Here is a 26,067-nt window from a genome sequence, read left to right on the forward strand (position 1 = left end):
TGCTCAGTGAACGCTTGGTCGATGCCAGGAGCCTGGTGAGTTAGTTGGCGTGCAGCAGGATGTTCATGGACGGCTGAACAGGTGAGCGTGAGAAACGAGGGAAGAGGAGAGAATATAGCTTATAAAATCTCAGCCATTCGTGCTACCATCGTGATATTCAGGCCATCTGGATTTATTCAGATTTTATGGCTGTAGGTTTGTGAATCGGGGTCACACCCCGGACAGATCGCCAGTCCATATAGTTATTTTCTAGATATCACAAACAGTTAGAGTTACAGTAATGAGGAGTACGCTGACAGGATTTGGTAACGGAAGGGTTAACAAAACCACTGCTAATGGAGCTGGACCCTCACTGAAAACCACAGCTTCATGTCCAAGTCGTTAGCTGTGTTTGCACGGACACAAGCAATCGGAAAATAAAAGCCTGATCGGAATAGAAATATGTCACGTAAACGTACCAATCTGAAAACTCTGATCCGATCATGACTTCCTTGGTTGGTGCTATTTCTTTCCTAAGCTCGTCAAAGAACTCCGGTGGCCATAACATATAAAAAAAGATGTGATTCTTCTGCTTTTTTGTTTGATTACAACTTTCTGCAAGTACATACACATGCTTTATTTTAAGGCTACAAAAACCCCCACAGATTTTCAATTTAAAGCCGTTATATACACTTGTGCAAACATACTTATGGGTCGTATATTTAATGTCCGCCAATAGACCCACCGCGGTGTGACATACTGGGCCTTTAATGCACCTGAGAGAGAACAGAAAAGACAAACTTGTCCTGAGAGAGAACGTTAAGACTCAGTTACGCCGAGCATCGGCCAGGACTTGTACTTTTTTTTGCAGTTTGCAAAAATCTTGTAAGTGATACTATCTATCTTCCCTGCGAGACTTGCTGAGTCACACATTCCAGGACATCTGAGAGTGCATGTGGATGAGCATGCATTCATATCTTTTGTGAGTGTGTGTGAGTGTGTGTGTGGTTTTTTTTCTGTGTGCATCTCTTTTCTTCTTATTGGAAAAGGTCTTTGGCATCGCCTGCTGCTTCCTGGCTCGCTCTAACCCGGGCAAACTAGACAGACTGTCCTGTCTCCTCTGTGTCTCCCAGACAACGGGGAAGGGGTGAATGTGAGGGGTCAGAGGGAGAGAATGTTTTGCAGTTGATTCAGACGCCCGATATAGACCAGAGCTCCCACACTTCTTTTCTTTTTTTTTTATGTTTGCTGCATTTGTGCTCAACTTTTTTTGGACAGTTTACTACAGAAGTACTACTCATCAGCTGATGCGCTCTTGTGTATTTTCGTGCTGATGTCCTCAATTATTCTTTTTATATATATAAAAGACGTCAACAATGTGTTCCTCTGCTCTCTTTCCACTTTATCTCACCTTCATGAACTCGTCCAAACCCAGTTTTCCATATGATATTATTAATTTTTTCAAGTGTTTTGATATATTTATATGAATACTTTGTGGAAACTCAATAATGTAGATATTTTTTGTACACACAGACGAAAAAGGTGCTGTGGAATAATACTTTTAATTGAACTATACTTAAAGTAAACGGTTGACTCGCAGTGATAAAGAAGTAGCATTAGCAGAGCACTTCAGCAGTGTTTTTGCTGTGTAATCAGCTCCACAGCTGCACAGACGTTCTTCAGACACCCTTCTTCTTCTGTTCTGTTCCCTGAAAAGCAAAAGAGGTTAAAGTAAGGACTGATTTCACACGGATAATACCGTCTGTAAAAATGTCTGCAAAAACTGAACAAGCTGAAGGTCGAGGAAGAGAAAGGTATTGAGGAAAAACCCAGCAAACTTTGATAAAATGCAGTGAGAAAGAGATAGAAATGTGATGAGTGTGTTCCTGTGTGTGTCCGTGGGTGCACACCTTTTTTTTTTTTTTTTACTGCAACCAGGTGTTAAATTGCACAAGACTGAAATAGTGACACAGCAATTTTCTCTCTTTCTGTGTGTGTGTGTGTGTGTGTGTAAATGTGCGTGTCCTCTGGGCACATTACACACAGTAGCCTGAAGCGGTAAAAGCTCAGCCATGCTGACCCTTAATTTTTGTTCGCTGGTGTAAAACATGCTGTCAGAAATCTCCGCACCCACTCACATTCTCTAACGAGGGCAACGACTGGAAACCATGTGATAGACGACAGTGGGAGTGGCTCAAAATGTTCATTTGCAATACGATAATCGATAAATATCGATATTTTTATTAATTAATTAATTAATTAATTAATTAATAGTTAATACATAGACTTTAGACACTTTTCTATGTTGTGAATAAAGAGAGAAATCCTGCACTTTACACGTTTCACTTTAACGTTTAGTTTTCTTCATTTAGACCGATATCGTGATGTATCGTTATATAATTGTCTTGCAATATATTGATTGTCACAGAATCAATGTGTCGTGAAATTATTGGTATTGTGGACCATGTATCACGTATTGTATCGTATCACGATTCCCACCCAGAGTTGTCAACTCATCAGTTACTGAAACTATTGTTCAACAAATCAGAAGAGCTTAAAAAAAACAAAAATACAGCATAGAAGCGCCTCAGGCTGTTTGGCACAAACTGTCCTGTTCACGACACCAAAGCATGTAAAAAGCGGCGCGTGGAAGGATTTCTGCTTCCACGCCGTATGTGGCAAAGTAACGAACGAATGTGCTGACTCGACGCGCAATGACATAACCGACAAATATTGACAGTGTCAGGAAAATGTTGTCATGACTAGTAGTTGTGCAGCACGTTCCATAATTCCCCGTCTCCTCTCACCAAAGACGAGAGGAATTTATACAAACACATGCTGTCGAGGGTTTGCCACAAAGCCAAGTGCAGCAGATGGACGTACTGTATGTGTTGTTTAACATTAGAACGCTCTCCGTCCACAACAGACGCACGGTTTTACAGATTCATACTGAGCTGTTAATGCACTCTGCTTAGAGTTGTTTGCGTAACGTCTGCAGGTTTTCACTCAAATCCCAACACGGTCATGTTTCTGTAGCTGCTGCACCATTCAATTCTCACCGACCAATTACCCAGCGCTTGACGGAATGACCTCACCTGCAGTCTAAATGCTATTCCCCCCAAAAATGACCCTGAGAAAATTGGCTAATGCTGCCCTGATAGTTTTACTGTAATTGAGATTTAAGTGGCTCTAAAATGAGATTATTATGGGCAGATTTACAGTGTGTCAAACATTCAGAGCCAGGAGGCAAGGTAAATCAATAATGTAAAAACAACATTATATATACTGTACTGTAGGATCTAGTGCTGATTATATATTTTTAAGACTTTGATAATGTACAACCATGGAAAATACAGAATAATTCCGCATTATATGAGCAAGATTTTTTAATTCTGGCTCACTAAGGTCAAGATTTCATATTATAAGTAAACGCTACCATATTATAATCCTTTTTTGTCCCTCTGTAAGGTGAATTTGCAGTGCTTTACATGAATAGTACATGAATAAACTACAGCTAAATTTACAGCTAAAGTTAAGTAAAAACTCTTCGGTTATATTTGGATATGGTTGAAAGAATAGTTGTTTTAGTAACTATGTTAGCATTGTTAGTATGGTATTAAACATAACATCTAAAATCAACACTTAGCTTGCAGTAAATACCCGTACACACCCCTCCACCACCTGACCTCTGCACCATGCTACATAAATACGGTGAGGAATTGCCCAACGTGACCCTAATTCTCTAAATCAGCCTTAATATTAGAATAATCTGCTTGTTTTTTGTCCATTTCCACACTCCGGTTGTGTAATCTCAGCTGCAGTAGTAGCCTCCTCACAAAGTCGCTGCGTCACGCTGCCACACCACAGACAAAGATGTGGGTCAGTGACCTTCGCGTAATTCTCTTTATCTCATTTACACCACTGTACTGTGACAAGTCTGACCGGAGCTGTTAACCCGATAGTGACTCTCGGGTCTCTGCAGCCTCGGCAGAACTAACATTAACGACCTGAGCGAGGAGGCGTGAGAGAGAAAGCTTGCGACACGATCTGCAGCCAAGATTGTGATTGATTTGTGTTTGTTGCCTAGGTGTGTTTTGGCTTTGCAGGAAGTCTGGCATCAATCATTAATATGGATCTGCATAGATTTAAACCTATGCAAACTAGAAACGATGCATGAACCTCCCATAACCACACACACCGCCTCCTCCTCCTCCTCCTCCGTGAAGCTTCTGCAGTGTGGTTTCTTTAATTTCCTGCACAGACATTTTGATTATTAGCCATAAAACTGGTGAACATGTCAGCTTCGGTGTTATTTGTGATGTGAAGGAGAAATACTGTCAGGTGTTATTGTGCCGTCTCTGATTGGTGGAGCTCACTGTTTTCCATGAAAATATTCACCATAACAACAGAAATCATGTTGACTCTCATTCGATTGCTCAAAATTATGAGGGTACTTTAAAAAAGTTCAGTCTCACTCAGAAACAAGAGTGTAACTCCCTTTTTTGGGGGTATAATGGTGCACTATAAAGCCTTATGTCACCGTTCTTTGCATCCATTAAAATTCAGTCGTTAGTGCTGTCATTTTTCCCCAAAATCATTAATATTATTTGACAACCCATTTGGACCCCCTGGCTCCATCACAGCGCCCTCTGCTGGTCAATGCAACGGTCTCCAAAAGGTCCGATGCACTCTGAACTTCCAAATTTTGCTTGAAATGAGACGATATTCTCCTCATTTTTGTTTCCCAAACCTAAAACCCACTTGCGTGGTCACCTTTTTTTCACAGTGATGATGAAGTCGTCTCATGCTGTTCAGGTAAATCTGGAACCTCGAGATGTGGACGTTGTTATTAAGGGGTTATTTGGTTTATGGGATGTGTAGTTCTGTTGCTCTTTAGTCTTGTACCTTTGTGTCGTTGATTTTACCTATATTTTTCTCTATAAATAAATAGCTTTCGTCTTTGGTTCCAGGCTTGTTATGTTTTTTTTATTTTTTTATAAAGGATTTTGTATAAATCATGACTTTCTTCCTGAACCATAGCCGAGCTCTTTTCACTCTATAGATCCGTCTCTTTTTGCCGATTTCCCTTTCAGAATAAAGCTTCAGTCCACTAAAGAAATTGACTTTGCTTCCCATCTTGGTAAGCTGCTGCTGCACTGCATATGAAGTAGGTCATACTGTATGTACTTTGTAAAGTACAGTATGGAGCTGTCCATGTGTGCATGTATTTTTCATGAGCCTGGCTCTGTGTGTGTGTGTGTGTGTTGAGGGGTTTGTGTGGCTCAGTGTGTGCCACCTTTGTCTTTGGGCTAAGTGAGGACATCTTCCGTGGAAATCTCTCTCTCACGCCGTTTCTGTTCCCCTGTTGTTCGTTGGAAAAGGACAGAGAGAAGACAAGGTGAACAGAGGAGCCCTGGATAGCTCGTGCAATTAATAGGAAGGAGGACGATGGTGGGAGTCAAATGAGAGAGGAAGTGAGAAGAGGGCGGGGATGGATGAGTAGGAGGTAGAGAAAGAGGGTAGATTACAGAGCGAGAGGTAGAGGGGGAAATCCCATGCCAGCTGCCCCCAACTGCAGTCACCAACCACACGTTTTTGACCATGCTTTTTTAATTTTTTTCTGCACATATCAGTGTGACAAAAACTGCAAAAGAAATGGAGCCAATTAGAAAGTTAGTCTTTGCGTGGAAAGATTTTTTTAAATCCTTAGTCGGGCAAATTAGCATGAGATAAAACTTTGACGATTCCTGTGGGGGGAAAGTGAGTTGAATTTCATTTGTAGAACAGAAGTGAAGATAGGGGAACGTCTCACTGAGGGTATTCTGGCGTTTCAAAAGTCAAATTTAAATTCTCGACATGATGGCAATTAAGACATCCATCTCTTTGAGTCTGTAGGTGAGGGCGATAAGCCTTCCCTGTTTCTCTCTCTACTTTGACTAATCACGTTTGAGCAAGGGTTTTAGTTGCTTGTAAACAGTCGATAGGAGAACAAAAGCATTGGCTTTGGGTTGTTTTAATTTATCTTCATTTATTTTATATGCAGATAAAACATCTCACATTCACACATCTCACATTGTTAATTTGACTGCATACTGTGAATGGCAAAAGGATGGAAAAATGAACCTGGTGTTAATTTATGAGCTCTTTCTTTGAGGGAAATGGAGGATAAAAGCACGTTGTATACGAGTCAAATTCAAAACACTGATGCTAGCCTACAAAGCGTTTCATGGGTCTGCTTCCACCTTCTTAAATGCTATCATAAAGGCTTACGTTACCCCTCGACTACTCCATTCGTCACTCTCTTCGTGCTGGTGGAAGGACCTACCAATCGCTTCCAGAACCCTGTCTATCTTCAAGAAGCTCTTGAAGACCCATCTTTTTCAAGAGCATCTTCTGTCTTCTCACTTATACCTTCTCCTGCACCATGGATTTCTTTCCAAGACTTTTTCTATGTAGCTTATTCCTATTTTCTACGTCGCTTTGGGTCAATGAGTGGACACCAGAGTGATTGATGGCTGGTAGCGTCTCAGTAGGTACCTGGTTGCTGATGAGCGGTTCCAAAACCTGACATAATGTCGGGTTGAATTGGAAATCTCAAGGCTTACCTCAGAGGCCAAGTCCTTGCCAGGTGATGTAGCTGATAGACTCAGGGATCTGTGGATAGTGCTAGTGTTGAGCCACAGAGATGCTTCAAACATGATGATGGGGAAGTGCAGTGACAAAATATTAAATATCAGGAAGTTTGGAGAGTGACTGTGACATGATAATGTTGTAAAAGTGTAAGAAGAGGAAGTGACCAAGCAAATCATTTCAGATAAGTATTGTGTGTGTGTGTGTGGGAGTTTCCCACGCTGCCTCCCCTTCTCTCTCCGGCCTCATCTAAGCGTGGCGTAGTGGGCATTTCCCACAGTGTTGTCGGTCCTCGGCCTGTGTTTGTGCGTGAGAGGAATAGAGTAAACATGAGAGAGGGGGGGGAGTGAGAATGAGAGCGATGCATGCAAATTGGTTGAATTTATTTTTAATTCCTGAAAGTGAGGTTGGATTCACTTGGACGATTTTCACAGCTCGAGCCTGTGTTTGTTTGCTGCTTTGCAAAAAAAAGAAGTCTCTCAACCACAAGAGCACATTTAACTCTAACTCTCTTTTACTCATAGGGCTTCATAAATAGCCTTTAGGTTTACTGAAGCATGGGGCTGCAAATGGTGTAATGTGACCTTTTGTGTGTGTGTGTGCTCTCTTTGTTACATAACTGTCTGCCTCCTGTGCCGACACTGTCTCAAAGCTGTGAGTTTTACATCTTCCTCAAGACTTATCTTATGCTTTTCGTGCACTTAATAACCATAGAAATGACCCAGTTAAGTCGCCAAAGCTGTTGTTTACGAGCTCTGGATGATCGGGACACATTTCAGTGCATCGCCGATGGTGTTTATGGCCTTGCCCTGTCATGTATTTATAGTATGTGTTAAAACTGCAAGCCTGTTTGCATATATAATAACACAGTGTGCTCACAATATTATGTGTGCTCCGCTCTGCCGCGGTGTGGCTACCCATAGATTTGTATGTTGGTCTGTAATTGGCCCTTGTTTGTCTGCACTTTTCCGTCAGTGGCATCTTTCTCTCTCTGTGTATATATATATATGTTAGGTTGTGTTTATTCTTCTGCGTCACACAGAAAGGATCATTATGTCTGAGGCCGTGTCCTTGTTTTCCCCCTCTTTTAAACGACCCGGCGCACACTCTAAATTGCACCACGCTGTGTTTCCAGCATTGTGCCTGTAAGAGCAGGCGTGACAGAGCCGTTTGTTTCTCCTGTTGCCTCCGTGTCACTGTTGCAGGTGTGTGTCGTTGCAAAGCAAAGTGCAACTCCATGAAACAAGAGGAGAGTGTGACCTTTTTTGGAGTTATTCAGTCACAAAATAAATGGTGCCCGCCGCTGCACACCTGTGGCTCCTCATTTATCTTACCTATTTCCTCTACTGTTGCGAGTTCCACTCCTTTTGCCCCTTTCTCGTGTTTTGCATTCGCCCAAACAAGCTGGAAACCAGCATCTTTCTGTAAGCACGCTGACCACAACAGATGATGCAGGACAAAACTATCCGTAGAATGGAATGTCCACATAACTTCGTTTTTTGCTTCTTTTGGTTTGCTTGTAAAAAATCAGCATGAACACAAAACAGACCTAGGACTAAAATGCACCAAAAATCTCAGTTAAAAATGCTTTGATTGGACCAAAGAGCCACAAGATCTGCTCTAAAAGTTGCAAATGTCCAGTTAAAGATGCAACCACCGGCTTTTTATTGTTTAGTGCAATTGTTCTTGATAGAAATGGGTTTTGTTTTGCGCAAGAAAGCTAACAAAAGAGGGAATAATGGGGCGAATCTATATGCAGATGATGAAGTGGTCTCGATCACAGATGCGAGATTAGGCCTGTGTCTAAGGTGTCACAGGCCTAATCAACACTCCACCTGTCATCATAAGGTGGAGTGTTGATGACGGGTCCAATTATTTCAATCACATTATTTATGCCTCAATTTAAAAGAAATACTGAATCATAAGAACGTTGGCCACATCAAATCATATGGATACTAGAGGCCGTGTGAAAAATGCTGGACATAGAAAATAACTGAAAGCATGTGTGTACATGCCTGGGAAATACAGTCGTCCTCCACCAGCTCACAGACTCACAGAGATTTGATTAGTTTTATCACTCTCACACAGGAGTATATAAACAAACTGGCACTTTAAGATGCAGCTGGAGGGAAAAGTTGAGAAATCAGTGTCGGTGGTGTTTGGTGCTGTCCTTGTGTATATACAGCCTTTTTCTGGAAGGAAATCATACAAAAAATCTAATTTAAAACAGGACCCACTGTAACTCTCTCTCTGAGGACAGAGCCTTGGCAACCTGAGTAAAAAGGATACCTGACATCTAAACATGTCTTTGGCAGCTTGTAAACAATGACCATGGCGATATGCACCGTTTCTCATTCCTGCTCTCTCACCTATTAATGCAAATAATGTTTAAAAATAAAAAGTCATTACCAGAATGTCTGCATAATTGCGTGGATAATTAGTTACTAGGATACCAGCGCAGTCTCTAAAGAAACACAGCTAGAATGCTGTCAGCTTGTTGCATGTGAGGGACCGTTTGTGTATCACCAGGGAGATGCAGCAGAATTTTAAAAGAATCTCTCTTTATTCATCTGCGTCGTCTTGTTTCATGGACAACTCTGAGAGAGCAGCATTTTTCATTTTGAGATTGAAAAATACTGAAAATTAGTACAAATCTGTACTCTACTGTCTGTTAAAAGAAAACACTGATATCTCTTGATAACTCACCACAAACAGTGAGTTACAGAGAACGAAAGATCCAAGTCCCAAAGGCCACTGATGTTTTATTTTTTTTCTGTGCCATAATTGGGCTAAATTAATTGCCTCTCATGTAATAACCTCCCAGATTGAATGAGCCTCTCCCTTTTTCCAACTCTGCGTTGAGAGAGCTGTGATTTGAAAGAGGCCATTAAATCAGCCCGTGCAGATGACTTGTAATAAAATATTTGGCCGACGTGAACATTAAGCACCTAAAAATATAACCATTATCTTGGTTTTGATCTGGCCATAACTTGCTATTAATTCAAGATTTGCTTCTAGTTTACAGTGCTGCACGTAATGAGTGGCTTCATTTTCAATTTGTGCTTAAAAATACCCTAAATGGAAACTCAAAAAATTAAATATTGCGAAGTAGCAACCAATAACTACTCATTCTCTTTATTAATGTAATCAATTTGTGCCTAATTATTCTTCTGCCGTGAACCTGGACTTTTGTACCTTCTTGTGCTTATTTTGTTGAACTAACTCTTAAAACCAGTGGATGGAAACACACAGTGCCATCATCTCCTGGCACAATTTGGTGTTTCTGTGTATGTATGTATATATGCGTGTGCTTTTCAGCAGTAGTTGACAAAAACAAACCCAAAAACAAACACAGCCTACACATTTGCAGCTGTAAGTGACAAGGAAGCCGAAATCTTAGGAAAATCCAGGACAGATGGAGGCGACAGAGTCAGTAGACGAGAGGGAAAACAGTGAATCAACACATTTTATATTCTTCTTAGGTGTAACATGTGAGTCGCTGTAACATTTAGAAAGAAGAAGTTCATTTAACTTCTCAAAATCAAAGATACATCTATGTCTTACACTAATGGCACTCATTTTCGACGATAGAGTTCTAGCACTTCTAGGCTGGACTCTACTCGGTTTGATAGCAGGCACGTCGTATTCCACGTTGTTTTATACGGGAAACAAACTAGGGACGAGCAAAGCAGTTTCTTTTGGGCGTTCTGAATCATTAGAATCTGTACTAAACAGTCACTGAACTGAAATGTGGCTGAACAGGATGTGATATGGCTCAAAATCACCCCTTTAGCCAGTGCTGCCAGTGACAAATGTTGGAGATTAGGTCTTTTTAGCTGATCTACTGTCCGGCTTGATTCCCGTGTCGGACGTCGCACTCATCACTCCTCCAGGTACGACACTCTCTGACCACTGAGAGGCCATTGCTTTATCATCCCTCTGCCTTGACCTTGTGACCTTATCTCGGTGAAATAACTCCCAGTGTTTTCACCAGTGTGTGCTGTTTCTGTGTGTGCGTGTTTCAGCAGTAGTCGGGACTATAAAAACAAACACAACCCACACTTTTGCAGCTGTAAGTGACAAGGAAACCAAAATCTTAGGAAAATCCAGGACAGATGGAGGCGACGTAGAGTCAGGCTGGTGTAGGCGAGAGGGAAACGAGCTGTTATTTTTGCAGCTTTGAGACGACGGCTGACCCCCTGGTGCATCGTCAGCAGTGCGTCTGTTGCTGTATGTATGTACGTACAGTGTGTAGACTCGCACTTGGCAGGTTTGTGGACATTCAGGGACGAGCTATTTTGATAGATCTGATAAATAGCATGGCCCAGAGACTCTCATGGCTTGAATACCTTTTTTTTGTGGCAGATAATTGCATGCAGCTGTGTGTGAACACAACTTGGCAGCACACGCATGTGAGTGTGTGTGCTCAATTTGGGTGTTTGCGTGCATGTGTGATTGGCAAGGAGAAGAATAGCTAGTAAGTTTGGGGGGGAAACTTGTGAAAGAGCATGTATTATTATTTTCTTTTTTGCAAGTTGGAGAGCAACAAGAACAAGAGAGCGACGGAGATGGAAGCAGATGGATGAGTGATGTATTAACGGTATCAGTTTCAGTCGCAGACAAAGGTATTTACATGGAAATAAGGTTCAAGTAATGAGCTGTCACAGGCGGTGAAGTCGCCCGAGTGATGGATGTACGACGTGTTTCCCTGTGGCCCAATAAAACCTGAACATGTGGGGTTTCATTTCCTACAAGCGACGTGAACACAAACAGATGAGTCATCATATTTTCAGACACACACAATATGAATCTCTGTTTCGAGGCCCAAGACGAGAACCATGTCCACATGTCGCTGTGTTAGGTTTATTTCTCCACTCCCGATGTGTTTGTTGTGGTTTGACAAAGCTCCACGTGAGCATTAGCCACAGCTTCTTATTCATATGTTCCAAACCCAAGTCAAAGGAGTCGCATAAACAGAGAAATACTGTACTATGGTTTTGCTTTGTTCAGATGAGAAGCCTGATTCTAATGTCGTTTAGCTTAGCTCAGCTTAGCTTAAAAACTAGCAAAGCGGCATCAAGATGTAAAAAATATCTGTCTACAAGCACTTTTTTTTTCTTCTTAAGTGTAATAAGTGAGTAACCGTAACAAAAAGTTAATTTAACTTGCCATTAAATCAGCACATATGTGTTGAAACTGAACCGCTTAGCTCAGCTTAGCTTATAAACAGGATACAGTTGGGAACAGCTAGCATAGCTGCATGAAGATGTAAAAACATTATGTCAACCAGCATTTTAAAACTCACAAATCAACACATTTTTTAAGTGAATCAATGTTATAAGCAACTGTAACATTAAAAAAGTTACTTTAACTTGCCATTAAATAACAACAACCTAAGTATACATCCATGTCTTAAACTAAAGTAGATAAAGAATTAACACATGTGTTCAAAGGTTTTATTCTAATATCGTTATTTTAGATGCTGTATGAAACTGAACCCTTTAGCTTAGCTTAGCTTAAAAACATGACCCCGGTGGAAACAGCTCGCATAGCTGCATCAAGATACCAGCATTTTACTCATGAATGAATATATATATTTATATATTTTTTAAGTGTAATAAGTGAGTGACTGTAACATTAAAATACAGTTAATTTAACATCCATTACTTTCACTGTTAAAATGTCTCATTTGTTCACAGACATCAGCACCGATATATAGCTCATATCTGACAAAACGTGTTGATGACTCACTGACCTACACACAGGAACTATGCAGTGACACAAGTATTTGTTATTGACCTTCCACTTTCCCCTCAGAGATCGTTTGAGTTTCATTTCCCCCTCATTACAGCAGCAGAGAATAATAATATCTGTTTTACTACAGTTCAATAGCCCTGTTGTTGTTGTTTATTTTGCCCTTTATCACTGAGAGGAAAAGAATGTTCAGGATTTTACTTCCTTATCGTAAATAAAGTATTTAAATGGTGTGTAAATGTAAGTGTTGATCAATAGTGATAAAATCCATATGTTTAATCTGTTGGTTTGAACACACCTCCTATTACAGTTTATAGTATTGGATTGATTAGTTTGACAGTTTGAGACATTTTGCTGTAGACAACCAATCTAACCATATCTATTATTAAATATAATGTAAGGTAAAAATATGAAACCAGAGATGGTTAGAGCAGAGAAAAGTGGAGAACAGCTAACCCACCTCTGTGACACATAAATTACTCTTTTGTTGTTGTTGTTTCTGCCGTTTCCCCCAATTGTTGATAGATGCTGATAAAATGCCACGTTTGAGTTGAATGCCCCCCTTCAAAGCTCTTTGCTCTTTGATACATCTAACAGAATAAGGTTTATTTGTCATGCTTTTTTTGAGAGAAAGTAAAAATATAAATAAATAAATAAAAAGTCCTGGCAAACGGAGCCCACACATCAAACAGTTTTGTACAAACAACGTTGGGATCGGTGCCTGGTGTTATCTGAGGATCTGCCCAGTCACTGTTCCAGCAGACTTACTGAGGCATACACTGGAGCTACACGCTTTTATTTATTGACTTTTCCAGCTTGTTTTTCGTGTGTTTTTAACACCACCACAATGTTAACACAAACGGCAACATACTGTAGATATGACACGCTAGTAAATATTTATCCCCAGCTTCACAAAATGGCTGAATGGTCGTCACTGAATATTTATTTGGATCATCACATAAAGAACACAATGCAAGAGTGTCTTCCATTATTGTGCTTTTGGGAACTTTAATTAGATTGCTCGGAAACATGCAAACCACTGCTTTTTAAATAAGTTTTTCCAAGTCCAGATACAGATAGATGTACAATCCTCTCTGTAATGCACTGACCTGACACTTTATTAGGCACACAGTCACTTAAATCTCCTTTCCTCTGCATTAAGTTGCTGCCATGTGATTGGCTGTGTTCACAGTTGAACACGTGTACCTAATAAAGTGGCTATTGAGCGTTCAAACCCCCCCCCCCCCCAAAAAAAAAGCAGGTCCGCTGTTTCAGTACACCTCGTGCATGACTCACAGAAGCAGCTGACATTAATGCTTCCCAGGACTCTTGGACGGCGGACTCTCGGTCGCCATGGTGAAACACACACACACACACACACACACCTGCACATGTGGGGGTTGTGTGTGTTTTCCCCTCTGCACGTTTCTGTGCAGGCTTTTGAATGTTGTAAATGTTGTAAATAAAGACCACTTTGCATTACCGTAATTACGTGACGGTTTGTGCTATGGGAACAATTCCAACGCTTTCTGAAAGCTGAGAAGTTGCACGTCTAAGGCAACGTGTGGTTATTACGGTAATTTTGCTCACGCTGTTGCAGGAAGCCAGCGAATCAGCCTTTTGTCACCAGAGAGGAGAGAGTTGGAAAAACGCCTGTACATAAGTTTCCATTTTTTGGTCTGTTTTTGGACAAAAACTCAATCAAAATATGTTTTTATATGTTCACATTTCAAATTTAAATTGTTAATGCACTACTTTAACATGCAGTAAACTGTAAATAACTGCCAGATATGGAGTCCAGTGGAAAAATGGACAGAAGCACTCACTCACAGGACATTTTCTGGTCCTTTTATGCTTAAAATAAACATAAAAAAAGTCATTTTTGGGGCTTAGGTGTTAAAGGGTTAATTATTTCTTTGTTGTATGAAGAAAAGAAACCAGGCTGTATTCATATTTAAGAAGCTGAAAAAGCTGACAGTAAACCAATATACGAAATAAGATCTATCGATAAATCGTTGCAGCGTCGTTCTCATCCTTGCCTGTTGACTGAAGTAGTGAATATTTAGACGGTATCTCCTGGGATAATCACCTTTAAGATCCAGTACACGATGAATATGGTTTGTGACGCTTGACTTTTATACTCGAAAATGCAAAATCATGGTTGCTCAGCCCAGTTTCCCGAGGGAGGTCGCTCATTGTTTAGAGATCTGGAGAACTGAGAGACGGAAACATGGAAAGGTCTTTGGCGTAAACCAAAGCCTCCTGTCAGACCTTATATAGTCATGATGGCTCCCTGCTACTGCCCTGACACACACACACACACACACACACACACACACACACACACACACACAACCTTCAGAGGACAGATGCAGCGCTCTAATCAACACAGTGTAACCGTGTTTGTGAGCCTGACATGGACACAGAAACAAGTCGTGTAAATGTTTAGTTAGCAAGCGAGCGGAGCGCTTTCTTTGCGTCTCATGTTTCACCTCCGACAAGTAAACACTTCATCGTCGACGCCTTTGCTGCTTTTCATTATCGTCACGACGATGGTGCCCTGCGCGGAGAAATCGCTCCGTCAATATTTTATAGATGTGCACCTGCATGGCTAATTTCTGTGTAATGAAGATGGACTCAAATCACCACACTCAAAAAAATGTCTTCTATTAGTAACACCAATGACTCGGCTTAATTGGTTTATTCCTCTTTCACTCAGGAGTTAAAACTATAAAAATCTTTATCTGTGTGGAAAAGCTTGCCCTTTGCAGAGGAGCTGAAAAAAAAAAGACGAGTGGATCGATTCGACAGAAGTATATTTGAATAATTGATGAAGCATTTAAGTCATTTTTGCCTCTCTCAGGCAGCTGCGTCTCTTTGGTATCCAGCTGAATGTCAGGACGTATCATGATCATGGACATATTCTCTCTGTCTTACAACACCAAACGCCGGATTCAACAATTCACGAGTTTAATGTCACAAAATATGTGAAAATATTCATTTTGATGAACAAAAGATGTAAAAAGCAACATATTCACAGAGAAAAACAGCAATTTTTCACATAGAATTGTTCATATTATACAGTTTTTATTAGGCCGACCACCCAATGTGACAACTGCATTAAATGAACAGCTTTTTAATGCTAAAATATAATTCTTGTTTTCAAATTTACAAAAAAAACAACCTGAAAAAATAGTAAAGCACATAATTATTTCCTTAAATTATATTTATTTACTTATTTGAATGTTTGAATGTTATGCTTTATGCTCGATTTGGGCAAAAAAAACGTGAATTTGCCAAATAAATAATAACTTTGATTTTTATACAGGTTTTTGAAAGATTTCCTTTTTTTTTTAACAGTCTAGAAAGTATCACATGATGGATCATGATGGTTCACGGACTCTTAAAGAACTTCCCTGGAGTCGTTTCACGGCGTAAATGCGCTGAATCCATTGTGCATTATTCTTATTTACCCTGTTTTTAAATGGAGACTCAGAGCTGACTCTGTCTCTCATCCCTTTAACACCACACAGATCCGGACTGAATCGATGCTGCTGGTCCATACGTTACGTATCTGTGGGCCAGGCTGCTGTTAAGTGGAGCTCTAAAGCACTCTGTCACTTACTTACTGTGAGGAGAATTGCCTCAGGAACACACACACACACACACACGCACACATGCAGCTTTTACACATGCACATTTACAGATTGTCTGTAGCTCTTCAGATTGTGACGGAGCAAATCGATAGCAGCAGCAGTGAAGCAGACAGCGGCCATTTCTTCACCTCTGCTTGATTAAAAAGAGAGACGAGGAAATGTCGTCTGCCTCCGTCTCTCCGTCTTTCTGTCTCTCTGTCTCCTTTTTGTTGAATCCACCGGTTTCTTCTTGATTTATGCTTTAAAGGGAGCGCTCCTTCTGTTCCTCAACCTTCATGCTTTTGTTTCCTTTTGCTTTAACAACAAGACAGACGAGATCTGTCGCAGTTACGTCCTGTGAGATAAGTTATATTTAAATCACTTCAACCAGCATTTGTTTGATAAACTGGACACTATTTGACATTAGGGCTCATTGTTGCATTTGTGTATGATTGTTAATATTCTTATTGTGTCATTTGGCAATGGGTCATCTTTTTAAACTTTTATTATCATTTTAAACTTGGGCTGCAACTACTTACTTACTTTTCTGATGAACCAAATGAGTTATTTGGTCCATAAAATTTTGATTGGTGTTTCCCAAACCTCAAAATAATGATGTTTTAATTATTTAGTTGTTATATATTGTTGTGTAACAGTTTTCAAATGAAAACACAGCTGAGTAACCACCACCAACCACAATGATCGATGATCAAACTTCATCAATACACTCCCTGAATCCCAGTGGGCTGTAGTGCAGCTATCGATTACTCGTGCCTGGTTTTAATCATTGTTGAGTATCTGCGTAAAGACCGGGGGGTCAGTGTGTGTGTGCGTGTGTGTGACCCACTGCCCCCTGACACACACACACACACACACAGACCTCCATGTCCTCCTAGCTTGTTCTAAAGATAAATGACTTCCTGTGATAGGAGTCGTGACCTCTTGACCTCTCATCGAAAGTGTCGGTTGATGCGAGGTCGCGGCATCTGTTGTGTGTTTTTCAGGTATACGATGTGTATTTTAGTAAACCGCTACGTCGATGCCTTTCTTAATGAAACTGCTTTAAGTCACTCACAGTGTATGTTTAATATAAATATTAATAAACCTGCCAGCAGGTGGCGCTATGCCCTTGACTTACTTTATGTGCTGATGTTTTCTGGCCCGGTCTCTCGTCTCACGTACGAAGTTTCGACCAGATCGGTCAATCTACAGCGTTTCATGGTGAATTGTCCCAAAATTACGATGGTTGTCGTGGCCACACCCCTTTTGAATCTGAGGCCTCCTGGTAGCTTCTCATCTTTGATGTGTCCAATACTAATTTACATGTTGTTTTTTTGTTATGTTGGTACGATTAACTCTTAGTTAATTAGTGTTGGGTTTGTCCTACCGAATTTCACCTTTGGGGGGCACTACTGAGCCGATTTTTGTCCCTTTTCACGAACATTTAGTGCCTAAAAAAAATGAATTCCAGGAATTCCAATAGGTTCATGTTCCCCAGAAATCTGGATTTTTCTACACTAGTTCAGTTATAAGTTTTTGAATTTTTACTTAACGTGTCCATTGATATAATCTGTGAGCAGCAAGTTATAACTCAGACAATAGAAAAGTTATTTTTAAAGGATATCGACTAATGATGGTTGCCCAATAATGATTGCCCACTCCTGCTCTGCTGTCGGCTAGGATCAGCTCCAGGTTGCCTTGTGACCCTCAGACAGCAAGTGTTAGATAATGGATGGGACACCTGTTTTTAGTTTGTCCTCAGCGACCTTTGTCCTTACACGTCAGTGTGACGACTTCTACAGCGTTAACACAAGTCAGGAACTTCATTAAAGAGCCCAGCGCAGAATTACCAGACACAGTTTTCCATCTTAAAGGAGAATCCTAAAATTGCATTTTGAGGATTTCCTCATTCTGTTACTGACCTGATTCTACTTCATGTTCAACTGATTTAGATTTTTGCCTGCTAAGTTTCTATCGGTGCATAAAAACACACACGAGGCAATTTAGTGAGAATAAGTTCAGCTAATGAGAGAGATTTGCCAGGAGGAGAAGGAGATCACAGAGAGAGAGAGAGAGAATGACTGGGGACTCTAGACGTAGTTTAAACTCCGTCATAATTGCATCGCTTGTGATCCAAAATGGAAAAAAAAAAGAGAAGAAGACGGGATTGTTTCTCAGTTATTGCTAAATTGAATCATTTATGTACTCGTTTGAATTCTCGTGTATGCGACTAATTGTTGTTTTTATGGCAGCAAGCTCCGTAAGAGACTTACATCCACAGTGTCAGCCTCGCCGTGGATTTAGTCGCAATGATTGTTGTTGTACGAGAAGGAGACGAGGGCAGGTCGGGTGAAGAGAGAGAAAGGGAAGTGAGGGTGTAAATGGTGAAAGTGAGAATATAATGGCTGCTCATCACAGAGTCACTGATGAGCTCTTATTAATTACATGCATAGCATACAACATACTTTAAAACGTGTTAACATATTCATATTCTGCTCTGTAAGAAACGCACCATAATACGACGAGTCGTGGTAAACACGAACCAAAATCTCACAATGATGATATGTTCATTTTGGTGTCAGCGACTGGCCAAAAGCCATGTTTGGCCTCGGCTCAGACAACAACAGTGTGTGTGTGTGTGTGTGTGTTTGTCCCCAAAAAGTGCATTTATGACTCCAACATCCTTTGAAGCGTCGGCTTTGTCAAACGTGTGCCGATTTCTCTTCAGTCTTTGAAGTTTAGTCACTCCTGCTCTGCATAAATGCATCATGTTCATGCATTCACTGCACGTACGATGCTCACAAGGTGGTTTGAGAAGCTATCGATAATATTTTATCTATTCTTTGAAGCAGTTTATCGATATACACAAAGTATTCTTGACAGTAGTTTTCTGACAATGGTTTTGTGTTGTATTTAAGCCTCCAACCACTAGTTGGCAGCGATTTTGACTACACCGTGTACAAAAAAGTGTTACACTCGTACCCTTAAACACAAAAAATGTGCCATTGAAACCCATTCAAACTGCAGTTTTAGATCTCACTTCTATGAAAGCATTATACATGCTTTAATGTTATCTTGGAATTGATGATTTTTCACTACTTTTAAAAAACATGCTATTTCCACTAGGTGGCACTGTCACATGGTGGCATCATGTTAAACTCCTTTAAAATATATTAGAATTTGCTGCCAATAAATAGGTCAGATATATGTGGGGGGTTTTTAAGCGTCTGCTCTCTGAGCCCTTGAATTGCTGCCTGGAAACAAATAAAGCTTTTGTTTTGTGTTGAATTTGAATTAAATCGAATTAACTGCGTATCATGATTTGCTCTGCATTGCCAGATTCTTGATAATACACGATGTACCTCATGCATATTTGTTTTTGCAGATATTGCAGATAGAGAGGATTGATTCTCTTTGCCTAAAATTGAATTGGTCTCTTCTAAAACGGCCGCTCACTTCCTCTGTGGTGTGATCTGCTCACACTCACACCATCACACTGCTTCCCTTTTTATATATATTTCCTGTCGAGTTATTGTTGCATTTTTCTGGATTGATATATTCTTATCTCGTCAGGGTGGCATTAATATCAACCGGCTTTTGAACTCGACTCAAAAGTCGACTCAAACTTTTCTTCCCCTTAGAAATGAGAAAGGCTTCTTCGTGTAAAAGGAAGAATCCAGGACTACAAAGGTTTTTTCCTCAGCTTCTTCGCTCCTTTCCCTTTGAAGACGATGCTCCGCTTTGATGTTAGACTCAACTTTTCTGCAACTTGATGCCGGGCTTTAACATCCATGATGAGAAAGTGCTCAATGAGGGTTTTCCTTCTTTAAAAAAAAAAAAAAAGACCACTTGAAAGGATGCGTTACATGTCTTTTAGAAATAATTAAAATGAGACATCTGAGGAGGGACAATTTTGCCCTTGTGTGTTTTTTAATTGCTTAAAGTGATGTTTTTGCAAACGGCACAGTACAGAGAACTATATATATATATATATATATATATATATATATATATATATATATATATATATATATATATATATATATATATATATATATATATATATATCAAGCTTATTCAGCTTGTTAAGCTTCGTGAAAACCACATTTGTTTTCTGATTTTTTTTGCTCCTCAAAAGTCGAATCTTCATTATGATACAGAATATAACAAGTTTTTCTATTTCTTTGTGTCTGGTGGTCACATGTAATGCCTTTAACATAATGTCATGTCTCAAAAATCAGCAGCAACTAAAGGGAATTAATGAAATCGACACAACAAAACGTCTGTGAAAAGTTTAAAAGTGCAGGATTTCTCTATTTATTCACAACGCAGAGAACAAAGTGCATAAAGTCGATGTTTTGAACGTGGATGGAGCATCTTTTAACATAACTTTCTCCACTATTATCACGCTGTAAACTCCCTCTACTTCAGGTCAGGGAACTTCCATCCAAGTTTCCCTAATTAATTCGAGTGAAACTGGCAGGGAAAGTTTTCTTAAGTGCGCCTTAATTTAATAATTAAAATATCGATATTTCCCTTCTCGTATTGCACGAGGATGGACAGTATTTTGACAAAACAAACCCCTGACAATAATTACTTTTGAAGGTGTCACTGTTCTGTCCTGTGCTGCAGTGGAGTGGAGGTAAAAGGTGAGGAGAATCTGCCTGAGACTGTAACTGAAGAAGGGTTCAAACAGAGGGCAGCGTTGCTCTGCCTGCTGGCAGCCCTTTCATGGCGTTTGACCCTTTTTACATTTTCACAGCCTCAAAAAAAAAACGAAGAGGAGATTCACAGATGGTGGTGCTGAGAAATAGCTGTTGAACGATGGTCACAAATGAGCTCTGTGACGCAAAATAAATTACACGTGAAAAACAAAACACTGCTGTACACAAAGAGCTGAAAGGAGCTCAATCAGCATTGTGTGAACTCGTTTAACAATGCTTTGAATGGAATGGTGATTTGCTTTTATTGAAAAGTTACACACTGCAGCTTTAAATGTAAAGGTGCATTATGTAATACATCTAAAGCAACTCAGGAATAATGTTCATATAACAAACTGAACTCACCAACAACAACAGTACAGCCAAAATATTTACATTAAAAAAAACATTTTGCAGACTGCAAATCATGTTTATGTTTTGAAATCATGTTTTGGCATGTGGCGCCACCTACCGCCGTCTACCAATCATTGCAGTCAGTAGAGTCTCAGCTGCCGAGCAACCATGGGCTGCCAGTTATGTCAGAAAACGAAACATAAAAGACCTCTGTATTTTGAATTTGAATGTAGTAACCGATTTTGGCCACATTCTTACATATGGCACCTCTAAGGGCAGCTTTGTTTTTAACCAGTTTTCCTCAACAATCTCCTGAGCTTAATTAAGTAGAACATCGTCTGCATATTCTTGACTAATCCACTAAGAGTCTGCATTCCTGCTGCGCCGCCTCACCTCCAGCATCTCGTCACTAATGCCATTTCAACACTGCTGGCTTCGGCCCGGCGTCATGCTTTTACTCAGAGCACAGGAGACACATTTAAGAAGACAGTTCAGGTTGTTGTAAAAGTGCAGTCTCTGTTCTGTAAAACTGTTGTTTGTTTAAACTGCAGTGGACAGAATCCAATTAATCACCACTGAGCTAAATCAAAGGGCAACTGTGTGGAATATCAAGAGGAAAGATTACAATACAAGAGGAAAATACCAGCCAAGATTAGTGACCATAAACACACACTGTGTCCCAGACACTTTTTTTTCCATTACATGGTCCCAGCTCGCCTCTTCTCGCCTCGCCTCAATGTGGGCGGAGTCATCACAGCACGGCTGCATGAAACTGCAGTGACTTTGTTTTACCCACAAAACAAACAACTGATTGTAAAACAGTTGTTTTCGGTGTAACCGAATCATCAGTTGATTAAACAGATTTCTCTTCCAGGCACTATCACTAATGGAAAAGCAAAATTGCCGTGCTGTCCCATAACGAGTTGCGCTAGTGGAAAAGCGCAATAACTTTTAAGCCTCTCTTAAGTATTTGTTTTAAAGCACAGCCTCTTCTTATTCATGATTTTTGAATTTAAAACCATTTTCTCCTTGTTTTGCTCTGTTTTGGTCTCCACCACCAACTCTTGAGAATCATTTCTTGCTCTTAAGTCGATGCAAAACAAGAGCGACAAGGGCATCAAAGTCCTGTCGAGACGACGCTCAAGTGATCTTTGTATCTATTTCTGTTTTTTAATGATTTAATTCAGTGCATTTATTCAGCGTTGGTAGCTCTTTTTTTTACGGTAGTTTTCTCAATGTATAGCAACAAATTCACACTGGACCTTGTGCTTTTGGTTGTTTTTCATTTCTGTTCTTGACTGACGTGGCAATTCACAAAATCGGTGTTTTGCGTCGGCGCGAACACACAACATAAACCCCGTTCTTTACGACACGAGAAGGTGTTGTGAACGCAACACCTCCCCATGCTCACACTGAGGCTCACACACACACAGTGAGAACAGCGTGTACACACAGTCACGCACAAGCGCAGGTCTCACCACGTTTTATGAAGGTTGCATGACTCAGGCTTTGACTGCTGTGACTGTGCATTAATACCCTGCCTTTGTGTGTGTGTGATACGTGGATTGTGTTGGCGGCCGTGTGCGTGAAAGCGTCTTTGTGCGGCATGTTTTTAAAGGATTTGTATGCAGCTACTTGACAGCGTGTGTGTGTTCAGAGTTGATTTCTGATAGCAGTAAAAAGCCATCACAGCTTAAGGTCAATGTGTTGTACAGTAAATGAGATGAAAGAAATGTTGAATTTGCAGTGATCCCAGCGTCTCATACCCAGAGAAGTCACTAGCATACGTATCTTTTCACAGTTTGTGTTAAATTTAACATTTACGTGATATTTTTACGGTTTTTGGATCGTATCGGAGTTCACATTTTTCTGATGATTGGACCAATACTGATCCTGACACTTGTATACGACACATTAATATGTTTCCATAAGTGTTGTAATTACTTAAAAATAATAATAATTTGTTTTTTCTGGCGCAAAACTACCAACGATTATTTCCGTAATCGCTTAATCTGTCAATTATTTTCTCGATGAATCGTTTGGTCCATAGAATGTTAAAAAACGTTGCACGTGTTTGTCAAACCTGGAAATGACGATGTTCTCGGACGTCAGAATGATTGAGTTTTAATGATTTCTTTGTTATGTAGCGCAAAGAAACAAAGAAATTCACATTTAAGAAGATAAAACAATCAGAAATCTTGTTTTATTAATTAAAAAAAGCTTCAAACCGATGAATCGATCATCAAAATAGTTGACGATTAATTTAGTAATCGATTACTGGTTTCAGCGCTACTCTTCAGTAGTTGCATTCTGCAGTCTTGCCACTAGATGTCACTATTTTTCACACTCTGGACATTTTCAGTCCTTCCCTGAGAGGACACACTGCAGTGTGACACGCACACACACACAGAGCAAAGATGTGAATTTAGCTGTCAGCAGCCTAAATATACGAGGAGACACTTTAACTGCTTTTCCTACTGCAGGGTTCACATTTTGCTTGACAGTGGAGCAAAGGAAAGTGACATTTATTTTGCCTCCTTGTTGTCTTCTGTCTTCGTGGCATTTCCTGCGCTGTCTCTGCTCTTATTCTCTCCCTCCGTCAGCTCGCTCTCTCTGGTCTGTATAGGTCAGCGCTGAAAGGGGTCAGCAGAGGAGTGCGATCGATATGGATGCACACACACACACGCACAGAGATTGTGTTGGGGTCAGATGACACAAGCGTTGTCTCTTTGTCTGTGGTCTGCTGACCTCTGACCTCTGTGTGTGTTCCATACTTTGTACTTTCTTCTCTTTTGTTGTTCGAGGGCGTTGCACGCACGTTTGTGATTTGTTGTCTTTGTGTTTATTCACTTGCTGAACACTTGTTTTTGCACCTGCTCATATTTAATTGTCACTAAATTATTTGATTTGAACATGCCGGGTATTTTATTTGTTATTTACATTTTTATTAGGGTTATTAATGCGTTCTTTACCTCAGCTGATAAAGATACTTCCAGAGTCTCATTAAACGTGTCTCATTAACACATGCGGCGAGACACACATTAGCATTTTGAGAGTGGGCTCTTCCTGTGTTATGTCATCTTTAATAAAGAAGAAGAAAAAGAAGGTGATACAGCAGCAGTCGACCTGTAGATGTTGAGGTGACTCATGTTCTCAGCCCTGAGCTGGAACTCAGACTGGAGTTCACCTCATTAGTGCTTCTCTGTGACGACGGCCTTGGAGGAGTTAATGTGGAAAAGACAGGTCGTATAATTATAGCAGCGGGCAGGGATACCCTTGGCTTTATGTGTGGATATGAGTGTGTTACATGCCCACACACTGTGTGTGTGTGTGTGTGTGTGTGTGTGTGTGTGTGTGTGTGTGTGTGTGTGTGTGTGTGTGTGTGTGTGTGTTATCCTTATTCGCCTGCTCAGCCGTTTGCGAGTACCAGGGTTGACCTCACTCACTTTCTTTATTTGCCAGCGTGATGAAATGGCTCTTAAATTCTTCTGGCTGTAGCCCCCCGAATATGAAATGATCTGCCCTCAACACCCAGATACAATAAAACTTTGACACTGTTATTCAGTGTTAGAATATGAATAAAGATACAAAAACAAAGCAAGACTGAATGAAAACAAGTCATTTTGGTCCCGTACTACTGCAGAAAACACCAATTATTCATTTAAACTACTCACAAGTTATATTCTATGGTTATTATTTAAATTTATTTTAATTAAAAAAAAAAAAAAAAAAATGTATGCTGCTACACTCCATTTTAGGACCTTTTTGCTCATGTTTTAACTTAAATAGTAACATCATTTGACTCCTGTGACTGCACCACTGTGATACTTTGTGGTAATTTACACTTTTTTAAATCAGAAAATGAGTAAATATATATATAAAAAAAGCAAGTCTGAATGAAAACAACCAAGGACAGAACAACAATTTTGCCTCCTACTGCAGAAAACACTAATTATTCATTTAAACTACACATGCATACATATTGTCTTATTATTATTATTTAAAATATCTGACAATACGACACATACTTCATAAAATTATTCATTTCCCAAAAAAGAACCACCCCCCCAGTACTTGGCACCTTCCACCAGGAACATGAATCTCTTTGGCTGAGCTGACTGCAGTTTTGTTGTTTCCCTGTTGTTTTATACAAAGCAGCTGCAGCAAAGAGGAGAGATGACAAAATCAAATCAATGGTCAAAATAAAAAATAAACTAACTAACAAAATATCCATGTGTGTGTTTCTTTGCAGCATGTGGAAAGGCCTGAATGTCAACTGCACGGATAGCTCAGGATACACGCCTCTACATCATGCTTCACTCAACGGACACAGGTAAACTTATAATATATAAACACTACTTACAGTAGAAAATGTCATTGTTTCAACACAGCCTGGTTTTATTTTAGATGCTTCCATTTGCCCGCACTTGCTCTGCGTCATCAAAGCTGCGAGCCCTGACCACCGTCTTTATTTTGGTGGAAGTGAAGGATTAGTGCTGTGTTTTTGCTGGCAATTATGTGGATTTCCTCCTTTACTTTGACTGCAGGAGAGAGGAGGAGGAGAAGGAGGAGGAGGAGGAGAGCAGGGAGGGAGGAGGAGGAGGAGAGCAGGGAGGGAGGAGAGGGAAAAATGCAGCCTCAGTGGGGATTGATTTCACACTGAGGTGGAAAACTAAAAAGGAGACAGAAGCTCTATATTGCCATTTGTTAAATGAATTGTATGTGCATTAAAACATTTAAATTATACGTTAATTAACCCCATGTTTGACCCCTGAGATCCTCTCTGCTGCTTTAACTGCCACCTGAACCTGAGTGAACTGATGATGACACAGGAATATAAAACACATAAGTGAACAGACGCAGAGCAGTTCATTAAGGCTTCTTCTCTTCAGGGCTGCTTTCTCTCACCCTCTCACCCCTGCTGCTCCTGAGAGACACTCTGCCCTTTCGTCTCCTCCTGTTACTCCTTTCTGACATTTTGAATGCAAATGAAGCGTTTTCACCCTTTCCCACCT

The 26,067-nt window shown here is 40.2% G+C and overlaps 1 protein-coding gene across 3 annotated transcripts in view; it reads left to right on the top strand.

The window, feature by feature from the left end:
• anks1b (ankyrin repeat and sterile alpha motif domain containing 1B) overlaps positions 1–26,067 on the top strand; it is a 180,917-nt gene that overhangs the window by 20,981 nt on the left and 133,869 nt on the right. For all 3 annotated transcript variants that reach the window (XM_083906997.1, XM_083906998.1, XM_083906999.1), the window contains exon 2: positions 25,305–25,385. In XM_083906997.1, coding sequence (XP_083763123.1) covers positions 25,305–25,385 — 81 coding nt within the window. The remainder of the gene's footprint in view (positions 1–25,304; positions 25,386–26,067) is intronic.

The sequence above is a fragment of the Microchirus variegatus genome (assembly GCF_963457635.1).
Source record: "Microchirus variegatus genome assembly, chromosome: 20".
NCBI lineage: Eukaryota > Metazoa > Chordata > Actinopteri > Pleuronectiformes > Soleidae > Microchirus > Microchirus variegatus.